This window comes from Macrotis lagotis, chromosome 2 (assembly GCF_037893015.1).
Source record: "Macrotis lagotis isolate mMagLag1 chromosome 2, bilby.v1.9.chrom.fasta, whole genome shotgun sequence".
Classification (NCBI taxonomy): Eukaryota; Metazoa; Chordata; class Mammalia; order Peramelemorphia; family Peramelidae; genus Macrotis; species Macrotis lagotis.
In genome coordinates this window covers 279,104,180-279,120,538 of record NC_133659.1, presented here as the reverse complement: position 1 = coordinate 279,120,538, position 16,359 = coordinate 279,104,180, and the positions used below count along the sequence as shown (strand labels likewise).

General features: G+C 34.7%; 1 protein-coding gene across 3 annotated transcripts in view; it reads left to right on the top strand.

Moving 5' to 3' along the window:
• The window catches only part of TBK1 (TANK binding kinase 1), a 59,842-nt gene that overhangs the window by 17,420 nt on the left and 26,063 nt on the right, over positions 1-16,359 (top strand). For 2 of the 3 annotated variants that reach the window (XM_074226219.1, XM_074226220.1), the window contains exons 4-8: positions 2,903-3,032; positions 4,181-4,362; positions 6,565-6,725; positions 11,233-11,343; positions 15,282-15,461. In XM_074226219.1, the coding sequence (XP_074082320.1) occupies positions 2,903-3,032; positions 4,181-4,362; positions 6,565-6,725; positions 11,233-11,343; positions 15,282-15,461 (764 nt within the window). Of the gene's footprint in view, positions 1-2,902; positions 3,033-4,180; positions 4,363-6,564; positions 6,726-11,232; positions 11,344-15,281; positions 15,462-16,359 lie in introns of those variants that run through there. The other variant, XM_074226221.1, reaches the window with a different exon arrangement.

Below are 16,359 nucleotides of genomic sequence, written 5' to 3'. Positions count from 1 at the left end.
CTGCCAAGAAGTGGTTCCTCATCAATCTTCTGGAGTCACAATTGGTCATTGTTTTATTGGTCATTGTTTTGATCATATTTCAGTTTTTCATTGTTTTTTTTTAAATGTTATAGTATTGTATGAATTCTAATGGTTCTGTTCAGTTTGTACTACCCAAGACTCTGAATCTTTTTTCATCATTTTATGCAGTACAGTAATATTTATTATGGTCATATGCCACAATTTATGCAGCTACTCCTCAGTTGTCTAAGAGGCAATCTAAGGCATTTCCATAGATTCTAGTTTTTTCTTTTCTTTCTTTTAATCTCTTTCCAAGATTAGGAACTTTGTTTTGTTTATAACAATTCCCTATCCCCTACACTCCTAACTTCTTCCAATTCCTTGTTTTCTCTTTGGGTTTGATATATTCCCTAACCAAACTCTGTGTCTGTTCAGCCCTCCTTTTTCTATTTCAGATAATAGTGAAGATCATCTGAGACCTACTGCTCCATCCATTCCCTCCCAAATTTCCTCCAGTTTCCTCAGTACCTTTGAAGATATTAAAGTTCTGACACTTATTTTTTTTAAACTAAAATATTAGCTTTATAATCCTCATGCAGCTTCTTCTAGGTTCTCAAATACATTTATCTTCCTGTGTTTCTCTGGGCTTTTGTGTTTACATTGCAACATTCTGAATCAGTTCTGAAACTTATATTCCATTAAAAGTTCATGTTTAAGATTATACTCAGCCATGGTTGTAAGCCTTTTGCCTTTTGTTATTATTATTTTTCCCTTGATTATAGTATAAGCTACTGGGCTTGTGTAATCCTGACCATAGTTCCTTGGTACTTGATATATTTCTTTTTGACTGCTTGCAGTATTTTTTCTCTTTCTTTCTCCCCTCCAACACCCCACCCCCACCCCCAAGTATTTTTCCTTTCCTTTGATTTGGAAGCTCTTGATTTAGGTTGTGACTTTCCTGAACTTTTTTATTTGGTGATTCTTTCAGAATTGGTTGGTGGATCTCTAGCCAGATTTGGGCAGTTTTCATTTTGATTTCTTCTCGTATATCTAGGCTTTTTAAAATCATGGTTTTCAGGGAGTTGAGTGGTTCTTAAATTATCTTTCCTTGACTGGTTTTTCTACATCAACCATTTTTGATATCAGTTCACTGGAAATTCCATCTTGTGCTGAAATTGAGTTATTTAAGTACTCTTTCTTTGTTCTGTTGTTAATCAGTATTTTACATTTTTAAAGATAGTTGTTTTCTTAATTTATAGTAATTTTCTTTGCTCTTCATTTATTATGAATTCTCCTTTTTTATTTTTGATATTGCAATTTGATTTTTCTCTTTAATCAGACTTTATTAATCATTTATTTTATTAGTTTTCTTAAAAAAAAATTTTTGCTTTCAACTCTCTTTTCCTCTTTGAATTTCAGAATGACTATGCTTGTATTTAATTTTTGTTATTGTTGTTTTTCCAGTTTTTTTAAAAAAATTTCATATCTGATCTTTTCTTTCTCTTTTTAATGAAAGTGCTCAAAGATTTAAATTTTCTTGTAAAAACAGATCTAACTCCATCTTAGCAGTTTTGATATGTTGTCTCATCTTGGGCAAAGTGATCTGTGGTTTCCATTTATTTTCTGACCCACTAGTTTCTTAGGATTAAATTATTTTGTATGTAGTCAAGTGTGAATCCTTTCTTCAGATGCCCTTACAAGCTTTGGAGCACCAGGGCTAATACTATCTTCCTTGCTGTGAGCTTTCACCTGGCTTGTTCTTGTGTTGGTGCTTATACTTGTATGTTTGTGTGTTTGTGCACAGGAAGGTCCAAACAGAATAGAGGATCTTTGCTTATTATTGTTTTGTCTAAAGAAAGGAGGAAAGGAGGGAGAGAGAGGAAGAGAAAGAGAAATTTATCCTTTGCAACCTTTCATGTCTCCAACTTAACCGGAAGTCAAGATGGTGTTTTTAGATATAATTAAGTTTTAGAAATGATAGCAATCATAGTGCAGCCTTATGAATAGTTTGACAGAGAAAATAAAATGTATAATTTCATTTTATTTATTACCTGTAAATGAATAAAACCTTATGTAGTTAAGAATGGTGTGTGCTAGTACATATTTTGTAATTACACGCAGAGACAGAGTAATTTCTGTTCACAAACTTTTCCCTATCCTAAGTTCTCTGCATGCATTTATACAACAGCTGGCAGTACCTTACAGTTCAAAGAGCAGTGGATTTGTAATCTGAAACTTGAGTTCAAATCTAAACTCTGCAACTTAATAGTTATGTGACCTTAGGGAAGTCCCTGAAACTTGATGGCTACAGGATTGCTAAGGTAGCTTTAAGTTAAAAATCTCTGATTTTTATGGCATAGAAACTAAGAAAGTATGGCCGTAGTCTATACTGGGTACTATTAGGTACAATGAAAATATTTAGAAATGTTAAAAGATGAGACTCATTTGTAAGCATTTACTATCACTGTAGCAGCCCTGGACAAGCTAGACTCTGGCTGAACAGATGTTGTGTTGGCCAGTTAGTTTAAGGGTATGATTCCATCCTTGGAACAGGTGTATTTGTCAGTAGGAATATATATGAACTTAAATGTTTTCTGTGAAAAATTGTTTTCTTTGTAATTATGTAACTTTTTAGCTAGTATTTATTAAGGGTTATAATCTGGGGAAACCATTTATGAAATTTTAGAAGTGATGATTACCCCTAAATTTAACATTTTTAACAGTTCATCTTTCTGATTCAGTAACATTTTAGATCTTAAGTAGAATTAAACACCAAGGTTACTGTAGTACAGTGTCTTGCAAATTATTGCAATAAATCCTGTAAATGTGAATGAAATTTCTATTTTTTATGCTCTTATACTATATCTCAGCCATTGGTTATTTGTTTGTTTGTTTTTCTCAGACAACCACAAGACATAAAGTACTTGTTATGGAATTTTGCCCATGCGGTAGTTTATATACTGTTTTAGAAGAACCATCTAATGCCTATGGACTGCCAGAATCAGAGTTTTTAATTGTGTTGAGAGATGTAGGTATGTTCCATCAGTTTTTAAAGTTGAATCTTACTTTCTTTCAGATTTGGATATTATATCTCTTCCATTCAGAATCTTAAATCATTTTTAGAATAGTTCATTTTATTTCTGATCCTATTTACCTACTAGCACTTTACTTCCCTCAATATCTTGTATTTTTAAATTTACTTTGTACACACACACACACACACACACACACACACACACACACACTCTGCCTTTTTTGATCGAATGTAAACTCCTGGAGAGTAGGAATCATTTCTTTTTTTTGTGTTTGTATCCTCAACAAAAGCATCTAGGATATAGTAAGTGCTTAATAAATGTTTATTAATTGATTGTTGGCCAAATAGATTACCAGTTATCTCTTCTACATTGTGACTTTCTCCATCACAGTTTTGATATATCTCAGGTTGATGTAAGAAATGGGTACTTTGGGGAATTTTGTAGTACCCACAAATAACATAAGAAATACAGTAGATGACATAGAAAACTTTACAAACTCAAAAATGCATAAAATGTATGTATGGTATTGTATATCAACCCAAATTTTACAATAAATAACCCATGAAAGAAAAAAATTCAGACTTTTGTGGTTCAAAAGGAGGGGCAAAACATTTTGCACCAAGAAAACTTGTCTCTAAACCTGTGATGCTTAAGGGATAGCTGTCGTTCTGGTACTCTTACTCTTTAAACAAGTACTTATATTCTTGAAATATTTGCATGTCATTTATAGGGAGCTTTTGAATACATAACAGATATTTAAGTCTGAGGTTAGAAATTGTAACCCCAGGATGGAGTCCTTCAGTTCTTAGATTTAGTCAGATTTTCATCATGTTAACTTAGAGAAACGCTATGCTATTAAAATATTCTTTATTCTGCATTGATATAGTTTTTTCCCAATTCTTAAGGTATTTGAATTGTACTGAGTAAATTAGTCAAGATCATTTTATAACACTCAGGAAAGTACAAAAGTTTTAATAAAAAACAACACTCATTTCTTTCCTGACTTGAAACACTGAGAAAACTTTGGTTTCAAAGGATTTTAATATCAATTGATCATATATATACATATATAAATTAAATACACCCACCCACATTATATATAGTTTGCTACATAATCTTTTTTTGTTTTGTATTTGGTGCTGCAGTGGGTGGAATGAATCACCTTCGAGAAAATGGAATAGTGCATCGTGACATCAAACCAGGCAATATCATGCGTGTAATAGGGGAAGATGGACAATCTGTTTACAAACTGACAGATTTTGGTGCTGCTAGAGTATTGGAAGATGATGAACAATTTGTTTCTTTGTATGGCACTGAAGAATATTTGGTGAGCTACTTGTTACAATTGTGGTTGGCTAAAGAAATTGATCTAAAACAAAATTCATCAATTGGGAGAATGAACCTTCAGGGGAATGGTGGGAAAAGGAGATTTGTTACCCATAAATTGTTTTCTTTTATGGTTACAGGAAATAAATTAGGGGTCTTATCTCTTATGAGTGCTGCTGCATAGTCATTTGAAAGATAAAAAGTTAAAATTAAGTTTATAAAGTTAATAAGGGTTTATAAGGATTCTCTGATTTTTTTTTTTTAGCAGTACTGGTGCTCTTGTTAGTTATATAGAACTTTGTTTTGCTACTTAAAAAAAACCCAAATATTACTTGATGTTTAGTCCTTGTCTTCAATTACCTTACTATCTTAATAATCAGTTTATAAAAAATGTGTATATACTGGCAAACCCCACCTAAAACATTTGCTATGGAGAAGAATTAATTATAAGGTAATTTAATCTTGGACCACATCGAAGGGAATTTTCCAAGAAGGATCACCTTTCAAATGATCCATAGAGTAGATCCTGAGAACACTGTCAAATCAAGGTTCTGGTTTTATTCTGATTTATATTTGAATGTATTAAGAAAAACTGTGTTGAAAAGACTTGCCTTGGGCAGTGCTGAATAGTTCTCCAGTTGAAAAACTATACTTTTTTTTATGAAGTTAGAAATTCTTTAACTTCAAGTGACTTCTGACCAGTTTCACTGAAGTGGGTGTTTCTTCTGTTGACTTATATTAAAACCCTGGCTTTAGTTTGTTTGAGAACCTTCCCAAATTATTGTGAATGAAAAATTCATCATTCTGTACCTAACCTAGTGATGCTGAACTTCTTCAGACTTAGCTGATCTTCACTTCACAGAACTTGATAGATGTAGGGTTGTCTAGTCAGCTCATGCATTTTGCAGTTGAGGAAATAGAGGCCTAGAGAGGATAAGTGATTTATTTGGCTAGAGTTACACAGGTAATAAATGACAGACCAAATCTGAATCCAGGTCCTCTGACTCCAGCACCCCATTTGCCTTTCAGCATCATCCTTGGTTGACATCCTGGGACATCAATTGAAAACTTGTCTGCTTTGTAGGATCTAGTTGAGCTTATACTTTTCCTCTATTTACATGTCATAATGAAGATGTTGTAGAGGGAAACATTTACCAGATTATCAAAATTTAGGGTAAATTTAATAATTAAAAAAATAATTTTTAAAAAATGGATAGGTTGAGGGGCAGCTGAGTGGCACAGTGGATAAAACACTAGCCCTAGAGTCAGGAGGACCTGAGTTCAAATGTGACCTCAGAAACTTAATAATTATCCAGCTGTGTGACCTTGGGCAAATCACTTAATCCCATTCATTGCCTTGCAAAAAATACCCCCCCCCCCCCATGGGTAGGTTGTTAGTTTCCCATGTACCTCCAAAGAATTAACTTTTTAAATTGCTTACCTTACTGCTTCTGATAACTATAGCTTGAAATATAAAAGGAAAAATTTCTTTTATGTATATTTTGTCATTTAGTGATTATATAAATAGCCTTTTTTAGATTTGTTAATCCTATTTTACCATAACATGTCACGATGTGCCTGATCAGTTTTGATCTCAGCTCAAATACAAACTTGCAGGCTCGCTCTCTAAAGACACTCCTACCTCCTTTTGTAGTTTTATTTTTAAAACTCCATTTCACATTCCACATTTCATCAAAGAGAGATGACTAGTTATTCCCCTAATTCAGTATTCCATCTTTATCTATGCTTTCAGTCAGGCCAGTCTCCATGTCTGGTATGTGCTGCCCTCACGGCAGCTCTCTCACTAGTTTTGTTTTCAGCTAGGGGCCTCCTTCAGGGAGCTGTCCTGACTCTTCCCTCCTCAGAGTCTTTAGGGTCACCTCCCTGTGTACAAGCTGTGTCTCCAAAGGCCTGTGAACTGTGTGTGAGAGCAGGGGCTGTGCTTATCTTGGTATTCTCAGGGCTTTGAACATATGCCAGGTAGTTAGTAATTATTGATTGAAGTAAATTGAATCATGTGTAGAATACCAGTAGTGCATAGGATGTACCTGTTGTATGCTTATGGTATCTTATGTGTATATGAAAACCCATAACGAATGTGGGAATATAATTGATGATCCTTTGAATGAAGACACAGAAAATTTTTGTCTAAGGTGTACACATTATCATTCATCTCATCTTTATTTTCATATTTTCCTCTCAGCATCCTGATATGTATGAACGAGCAGTTCTAAGGAAAGATCATCAGAAGAAATATGGCGCAACAGTTGATCTTTGGAGCATTGGAGTAACATTTTATCATGCTGCAACAGGATCGCTACCTTTTCGCCCTTTTGAAGGACCTAGACGAAACAAAGAAGTAATGTAGGTAGTTTCATGTAGCATTCTAAAAAATAAGTTAGTCATTTCTAATTTTTAAGTTGTTTTTAATCAAAGAATATCTTAACTTAAGGTGTGTACATACACACACGTAGTTTAATACATGTACTCTACTATTTGTTTATATAAATATATAATTTATATATGTAAATTCTATAGTAGAAGGGTAGTATACAAATAATCATGTTTCAAAATGTTGATTCACTTAAATTTCCAAATTTTAAATAGATGGAATTCACAGGGATTATTTTTCTAGCTTTTGAGCTATTTTACTTATTCATCTTGTCCTTTGTGCTACTATGAAATATAAGTTTTCACGAATTTTATTTAATTTTAATTTGCCCTTGCATCTTTTATGTTATTTGGAGGGTTTTTTGGGGAGGGAGGAGGTGACTGAAAAAATATTTTTGTTTTATCCAAATTTTTAACCAAATTTTTTCTAAAATATTGAAGCCTCCTTGCAGTGCTAGAACATGTAACCATTTAGACAAAAATGTCATGCCAGGAATTGATTTGTTTTATGTTTGTTGTCAGATGAATGTTTTGACAGATACAATGCTAAATATTTGGTTCTTGTACTAAAGAGATTGTTTCATACTAGTTGCAGTTTACCTGTAAAGTATCTTTGTCACCATAGTTTATGCAAAAACATTTTTTTAAGAAAAATCTAAATTACGAAATGCTCCAAATCACAAGTAATTAGAGAAGTGCAAATTTAAGCAACTCAGAGGTTCCAACCCATACCTGTCCTAATGGCAAAGATAAATGTTAGAGAGGGTTCAGAAAAGCAGGCACATTGTTGTACTACTGATGGAATTGTGGAGTCCAGGCATTTTTGGAAACCTATATGGAACTATACCTAGAAAGTTACCAGTCACTCAGCAATGCTACCACTAGGTCCTAAAAAGATTAAAGAAAGAGGTCTTGTGTGTACAAGAATATTTGAAGCAGTTCTTTGGAAACTAAGGGAGAGTCCATTATGTGGGAGTGACTGTGTTTGTAAATTTAATAAATGAGATTGTGATAAGAAACACTGAGGAAAATGTGGTTCTAGAGAAATCTGGAAAGACTTGGAGAGTAGTGTGCACAGTTAGAGCAGTTCTATTAAAGCAGACAGTTCTGACTGATCTGAAGGTGCTGATCAGCGAGGCCAGTCCTAGTTGTGCAAGAGCAATTGTGCAAGATTGACACACATTCCCCACCTCCTGAGAGAGACAGACAGTGAACAGCAGAGTCAGAATGGGAGACCTGGCCCAGGAAGGAAGCTGCTCCATTATGCATGCTTGTTCTAAGAGCTTTTGTCCCCCAGTACAGAAGGAAGAGAAGACAAATGCTTGTTAATTGAACAGAAATGGAAAATGTAACTTTTAAAAATAGAGTACTTAGTATAAACCTCACAGTGAATGGAATAAATGTTTCCAGATGTGTACAAAGACATACTGACACATAGTGGCTCTGTGACACTTGAGTTCTCTAGGCAATGTTATAGTTGTAGAGAAGGTACCAGCAGCCTGCATTGATTGAAGAAGCTGCTTCTTTACCTTAGATTCCCTGTGCCAAAGAAATACAGGTCCAGTCCCTATTTCTATCCTTGTATGTTTTCTTTTCTTTTTTTTTGTCAGTATAACTTTATTTTTATTTTAAAATGGAAACAGTGGAGTAAAGGAGTTTGTGGCTAAAACAACCTTCACTTGAAAGAAAACGGGAGCCCACATAAATCAAAAGAACAAACTCCAAAAGTCTGAACCAGCTGCCCTGCCTCCCCAGAGGACAGAGTAAAGGACAGGGTTAAAGCAGAGGGTATAGAGAGGGTACAATCAGAAAGAAAGGTCATTTACAGTCAAGTACAACTTCCCAAGGCAGTACAATCACATAGAGAAGGTAGCACTTAGGTTGAGACACATTCAAAACTACAAGCCCCACTCCACCTCCAACCCTTTCTTAAAAGTTCTTTTCTCCACTAAGGAGAGAGCAATGACATGGAGCATTCATGAGGGGCTAGGAAGGCATGGTTCATGGCCTGTGTTATTTTTGCCAAGGCCAGGATGTTATCAGTGGTAGTTGTAGGAATTGTGTATTTTTTCATAAATGAAGTGGAGGAATCCAGTGTGGGATTCAGGCATTTTTTTTAGGTATTACCTGCCAGAGTTAGTTTACATTGCTATACATGAAGTTGCAAAGAAAAGTTTTACTACACAAAAAATATTACATTAAAAAATTCTTCCCCCCTTACAGGTGCAGTGGTGGGTAAGGCGTGGAGCCCTCCAAAGCAATGGCTTGGGGAGAGGGAAGTGAAAGAGCCCAAGTGATGCTTGCCAATGCGATGGGGTGGGTCGGGTCCACTGTAGATAGTTGGGGAATGCTGTACCCAGAAGGAAATTGAATATCCCTTGTATGTTTTCTACAGAACTATTACTTTAATTTCTCATTAAGACCTAATGATTATCCTCTTTTTTTAAAAAGGCTTTTTGTACAGGTGGAAAATAAGCCTCAGGCAAGTTCTACTAACCTAGAAAATTTTTAAATCTGGGTCTGGTGACTTTTTGTGCCTGCATATGCTTAACTAATTTCAGAGTGTCTTTGTTCAAAAGCAGGAGACTTAGTGAAGAGGTTTTGATCATGGGAACCCATGAAACATGAAAATAAAAAGAGGACTTCAGTCCTTTTCAGCCCTCTTCTGCTTCCATAGTATTTGGAACACAGAGTGCTAAGAAATACAGAAATCCTAGCTCATTTATAAATGTTAGTAATATAACTTTTTTTTTAGTGAGTAAATGTTTATTGACACAAAAAAAACCAAGCAAAATCAACAGTGATTATTTGATTGAGTAGATTTAGGAATGTTGAGTTTTTTTGTTTTGTTTTTTTAAAGAAAGATTTTATTTATTTTGAGTTTTACAATTTTCCCCCCAATCTTGCTTCCCCCCCCCCAGACACGCACACAGTTACTCTTTACATTGTTTCCATGGTATACATTGATCTAAGTTGAATGAGAGAGAAAATAAAGTATGAGTTTTTTTCCTAAATTAAAGGCAATAGTCTTTGGTCTTTGTTCAAACTCCACAAATCTTTTTCTGGATACAGATGCTATTCTCCATTGCAGACAGCCCAAAATTGTCCCTGATTGTTGCACTGATGGAAAGAGCAAATCCATCAAGGTTGATCATCACCCTCATGTTGAATAATATAACTTTTGATACTCAATGTATTATCGTATTTGGTGAACAACTAGGTGACTCACCTACTGAATTGGTCATATCAGTATTGATACTCATAGATGAAATATGAAGTTACAAATGCATGTAAAAGGATGACCCACCGGTTCATTTTATAGAGGCAAATCAACAATTTGATCATTGCTTTTATTGAGAATTAAAACCAAGAAATAATATTTAATGAACTTGATCATCTGACCTTTTAGTGTAAACAAATAAAAACCATAAAGATAATTGCAGTGCAGGAACTTGTATCTAGCAGCTAGGTTACGCAGTGGATGAAGCACCAGATCTGGAGCTGGAAGATCTGAGTTCAAATCTATCCTCAGACATTTACTAGCTGCATGACCCTGGGCAAGTCACTTATCCCTGAGGTTTTCCTCATTTCCTCATCTGAAAAATGAAGTGGAGAATCAAATGGCAAATCACTCCAGTGTCTTTGCCAAGAAAACCCCAGATGTGGTCATGAAAAGATGGACACAACTGAATAACAACATGAACCAACATCTACTGCAGAGGATGAGAAGTAAAGAAATTCCATGAAGACTATGGCAAGATTCCTTCAAAGTTATTCATTATGCCTTAAAATGGCAATGATTTATAGATTAGTGAGAAAACTTATGTTTATACTTTAAGAAGAAAGTTGAAAGGTATTGGATATGGTGAACTACAGGTGGAGAGGAAAGTGCATTGAACTCTCATTTAGAGGACCTAGGTTCATATCTACCTTTGTAGCTTGTAATCTGTGTGCTCTTGGTCAAGTAATTTAACTTTGGGGCCCCACTTTCACATTGGATGAGAGAGAAGCCTTGCCTTTAAGTTCCCTTCTAGGACTAAATCTAAAATTACGTGAACATCACAGAAGTTAAAGTTGGTGTCAGTAGACAATAAAGCAGTATTTACTATAGATTTTAGAAGTCAGCATCAAAACTAAATTAAAGACAGGATTAAGAGGAGAGAAAGACATTGGATGTGTCTCAGAGGAGGCAATATGGCCCATGTAAGAATATAGTACCACCTGCTAAAGGCTTCTTTCTTCTCTTCCTCTAAATGTTTTAGTAGATTTAAGATTTTCTTGGATAACATTAATGGCAGCATTATTATTATAGGTTCTCTGCACTTCAATCATAGTCAGCATATTTTAACTGCTTTGTTATTTCTGTGCATAATACAGGTTCCAGGAAATTATTAGAGGTACACATAAAAAAGACTTCTATAAATCTGATTAATAGCCACGATTAAATTACTCATTTGTTTCTGCTTTTGTTATTTCACAGGTATAAAATAATTACTGGAAAACCTTCTGGTGCTATATCAGGAGTACAAAAAGCAGAAAATGGGCCAATTGACTGGAGTGCAGATATGCCTGTTTCTTGTAGTCTTTCTAGGTGAGTGTATTGTTGTACCTACCTTATCTTTTACTATGATGACTATAGTTAATTAACACCACAATTTCCCAGCCCTTTTCACACTGTAAATATTCTCCTAATAAATTGTATTTCCTATACAGAGATATTGCTGTTGACCCACCATTCTTGGGGTATTAGTTTTGGATTTTTTTCTATAATAATAGATTTGCATTGATCCTGTACATTATTACTTAATCTTATGACTAATGGCATATACTTAGGGGGTGACTAGTCAAGTCTGATCTTGAAATAATGGAAATGTAGCCCAGAATGTTGGTCTTGGCAGAACCATGCCTCATTTGACAGAGTTGACTGGCTATGATTCAATTCAAAAACTATTCAACATTTATTAAGCGCTTATGTGCCCTTAGCTTTCTTCAAGTTCAACTCAATGCCAAATCCCATATAAGCCTTCTGTGTTCAATATCTTCAATTGTTAGTGTTTTCTCTCCCACCTCCCTTAAAAAAAACTGTTAAATTATTTTGTATTTGTTTATTTGTGTTCATGTTTTTTGCCCAGTAAGGTAGGGATTCGTTGAAGGCTTTTTTTTATTTTTTTTATCCCCAGTCTCTGAGGCAGCACAGCAATAATGAACGGAGAGCTAGCCTTAAAATCAGAAAAAAACCTGGGTTCAAGACCTACCTACCTCGGCCATCTACTGGTCACGTGACCTTGGAAAGTCACTTACTTCTTAATGCCCCCAGACAACTCTAAGACTGTAAGTTTCGGAGAAAAAGCTAATTTCTGTTGGTAGGAGGATCTTATGCAATGAAATCCAAAGTCCAAATTGGGAGTCCCTAGCATAGTATCTACTAGAAGCCTAGCCGTTACCCTATGGTATTTACTGAATGGACTGAGTAGGGAATTGGCTAGGGAATTCCAAGACAGAAATAAAACAGTCTTCCAAAAGCCAGGAATTGAAGTATTATGATACTGCTGCTTTTATTTTTGTGAAACATTTGTCCAAAACCCTATGTAAGGTCTCCTGAAGGCTAAGAAATCATAAAGCATTTTTTATTTGTAGTACATCCCATCCCCCCAACAGTTGACATATTCTTGTGATTGTTAGTTTGGCTAAAAAAATGATCATGTGAGATAAGAATCATTTTAAACAAAACACCAGGTTGATGGAAACTTTAAAATAATAAAGAATTTCATTTCATTCTCTTCAGTTATTAGAGTCAAGATAATATTTTAGTTACATAGGATTTGTAGTTTAACTTCTTTTTCCAACACTGAAGATTACAACACATTTAAGATATCTAGAACTTTTTTTTCAGATATTCTTCTTCCCAGTGTTTAAAATTGTTTGTTGAGAACATAAGACCTTTTTTTTAAAAAAAAGAGTGGGGTAGGGGGCAAAGAAATGGGAATAGTCTAGAAGGGACATTTTCACACCTACTATGATGGGGTCATTAATTTGGGACAGTATTCTCTCAAGAGTTAAGTGCATGAACTAAGTAGTTCTTAGGCAGAAGTTGGACTACGTTCCCTGAGCCCAAGTTCATTCCTTTCCAATGAAGGCAACCCAATCCAGTCAAAGAAGAATGATGCTGGATCCAGAAGGCCTGGCTTTTTTCCTCTGGCCCTGGCACTTGCCCCTATGGCCTTTGGTAGGTTTCTTAACATTGCCTGGGCTTCACTTTGCTTCTGAATATGGTGACACAGATTGGACGGGGCAGTTTTCAGCTTTACATCAGTGTTTCAAGAGTGGCAGGAAACCTGGTTGATACATTCCTTGGTTAATTACCTGTCAGTTTCACCCCCTGACTGCTGTAGCCACTTAGCTTTCTGAACCTCCTTTCCCCAACTATAGTGATAATTCCTGTTCACCCTTGTAGTCTTTTTGTAGGGACTAAATGAGATGTATGAAAAATTCTCATCCTGTAAAGCAGTAATAATGTGTGTGTTTGTGTTGTGTGTGTGTTTGTGTGTGTATATAGTATAAAGTGTCAATTCATTCCCTTTTATAATTAAATCTAGTTCCCTTTTATAATTAAAATAAATCTCTCAGCCAATCTCTTCCAGATTTATTTGAGAATTTGTATTCCAGTTTATGAAATGTACCAGTTAAAAAGTAGTAAACAGAAAGTTAATTTTCTCAGTTACCTACTATATTACATGAATCCTGGACCCTTTTGTCAGTTTGGTAAAGTCTAGATTCTTCTCAGAATGATGTTTTAAAATGCAGGATTTTTGAGGTTTTTTTGGAAGGCAATAGAGTTAAACGACTTGTCCAAGGTCACACAGGTAGGGAATTATTAAGTGTCTGAGGTCAGATTTGAACTCAGGTCATGCTGACTCCAGGGCTGGTATTCACTGTGCTACCCTAGCTGCCCCAGGATTTTTTTTTTTCAAAAGGTCACAAACCAGCACACATATACATGAGAGAAAATATTTTCGTTTGCTATTATAATAATGCTCTTAATTTGAGATACAGTAATTTCTATAATCTAAAGAAGGCTGATAGAATTTGAATGCCTCAGAAAATCAAAAAAATGCTGTTTAATAATAGAGTGTTGAGGGGTGGCTAGGTGGTGCAGCGGATAGAGTGAGGACCCTGGAGTCAGTACCCGGGTTCAAATTCGGCCTCAGACACTTAATGATTACCTAGCTGTGTGGCCTTGGGAAAGCCACTTAACACCATTTGCCTTGCAAAAAACCTAAAAAAGAAAAAAAAAGTAATTAGAGTGTTGGAGGGCAGCTGGATGGCACAGTGGATAGAAAGAACACCAGGACCAGTGTTTAGATTTGAGCTCAGATACTTAATAATTACCTAGATGTTTGGGGCAAGTCACTTAACCCCCATTGCCTTGGGGAAAAGAAATAATAGTGTTGAAACTTGCTTTTGTATATAGGAAATTGTCTGCTTTCCTAAGTAATTTTACAATTTGTTTTTGCAAAACATACAATGAACATCTGTAGGACAAAAGACTCTTTTGTCTCTCTCTCTCTCTCTCTCTCTCTCTCTCTCTCTCTCTCTCTCTGTGTATATATATATATATGTATATATATAAGCCTAGATATTTAATAAGTATAAAAATTGGAGCATCTCAAATACCAAAGAGCCTGCAGAATGTATCTAATATACTCCTGTGTCTCATAGTTCAAATGGACTATGCAAATATGTTTCAGAAATATAAAGAATCACAAAAACTTGTCCTCATCTACCTTCTCATACAGATTATTCTTTTTTTAATTTATTTAAGGCATTGGGGTTCGGTGACTTGCCCAAGGTTGCACAGCTAGGTTATAAGTGTCTGAGGGCTGATAAGGTCTTCCTGACTCCAGGGCCAGTGCTCTATCCACTTCACCACCTAGCTGCCCCTCATACAGATTATTCTAGGGCTAATTACTAAAGTAAACATTCTTGACCGTGAATGTGTTTTAAGTTAATGTTGTACCTGAGTAAAGCATCTTCTTTGATCAGAGCTTGGGTATATAATGAATGCTAAATGTCAAGGTAACTTCATGAGGAATTGTCTATTTGTAAAAGAATAAATTTTAAATTTTAAATGATCTCTTTTTGATAAAAATAAAACACTAATGACTTTGTGAGCATTGAAATCAATTCTTTATCTTAAATTCATGACCATTCTACTCAATCATGCCTTGTATAATATAATATTATAATCTGTTTGAGGAGGTAAGAAAACAAGGGGTGAGAAATCACATAAATAGATGCAATGACTAAGTCATCATGGAATTCTGTAACACCTCGAACTTACTAGTAATGATTAGGCAACAGCTACCTTTTTTTCCTGAAAAATGGAAAATTTTATAAAATATTGAACCAATTAAGTAACCAATAACTGTAAAATGTTGCAAATGATCTTTTTTCCTTTCTGTAGTTATATTATAGAGTTATTATTGCTAAAATATGAAACACTGATCTTATGATTAAATGTTATTTCAGGGGTCTTCAAGTACTGCTAACCCCTGTTCTTGCAAACATTCTTGAAGCTGATCAGGAAAAATGCTGGGGTTTTGACCAGTTTTTTGCTGAAACTAGTGATATACTTCACCGAATGATAGTGCATGTTTTTTCTTTACAACAAATGACAGCCCACAAGATTTATATTCATAGTTGTAATACGTAAGTACTTACTTTTCATTCTTATATGTTATGCCTATGGTGTATTTTTTAGGTCAAATCAGCAGACTAATACAAAAAGTTATTTTCTTTTTTTTTTATGTATTTAAGGCAGTAGGGTTAAGTGACTTGCCCAAGATCACACAGCTAGGCAATTATTAGGTGTCTAAGGCTGGATTTGAACTCAGGTCCTCCTGATACTAGGGCCGGTGCTCTATCCACTATACCACCTCATTGCCCCCCCAAAGTTATTTTTCTTGATGAATGAGAATGGAGAAATATTGTAAACATTCATTTAATTATTCAAAAATAGATATTGTATTTGAATTTTTAGCAAGTTCTAATTCATTTCTGTTTTGTCTATAAGTCAACAAGCATTTATTAAGTGTTTACCATATATTAAGTGATAGCAGACACTGGTGCTAAAGCACCAGAGAGGCAAAAAAAGGAATCTTTGTTTTTGCCTTTACAGAGCTCATGTTTTAACAAGAGTTTTTTTTTTCAAATGTTAGGAGAAATTGACTAGCTCTTAAACTTTTCCATTTTTGTCGTTGTTTATTTTACTTCTTTTTTTAGTTCATTCTGTATGAGTTCATCAATTTTTTTCAGGCTTATTCTTTGCATTTTTCATTTGTTACAGTGCAGAAATATTCTATTTCATGATCTGCCCCCAGTTGATGGATTTGAGTTTCATGACAAGTTTTAATTTTTTTTATTATGATTATTTTATGTCATTCACAAAATTGACTGCTAAATAATGGTATTCTGTGTCTAGATCTGTGAGGATTTTTTGGCTAAATAGAATTTTTTGTTCATATCAGAGTAGCATTAGTGTATGTTTATCAGAACATGACAATAGCTTCATTATAAAGAACCAGATATTCTATTACTATTGTTAAAA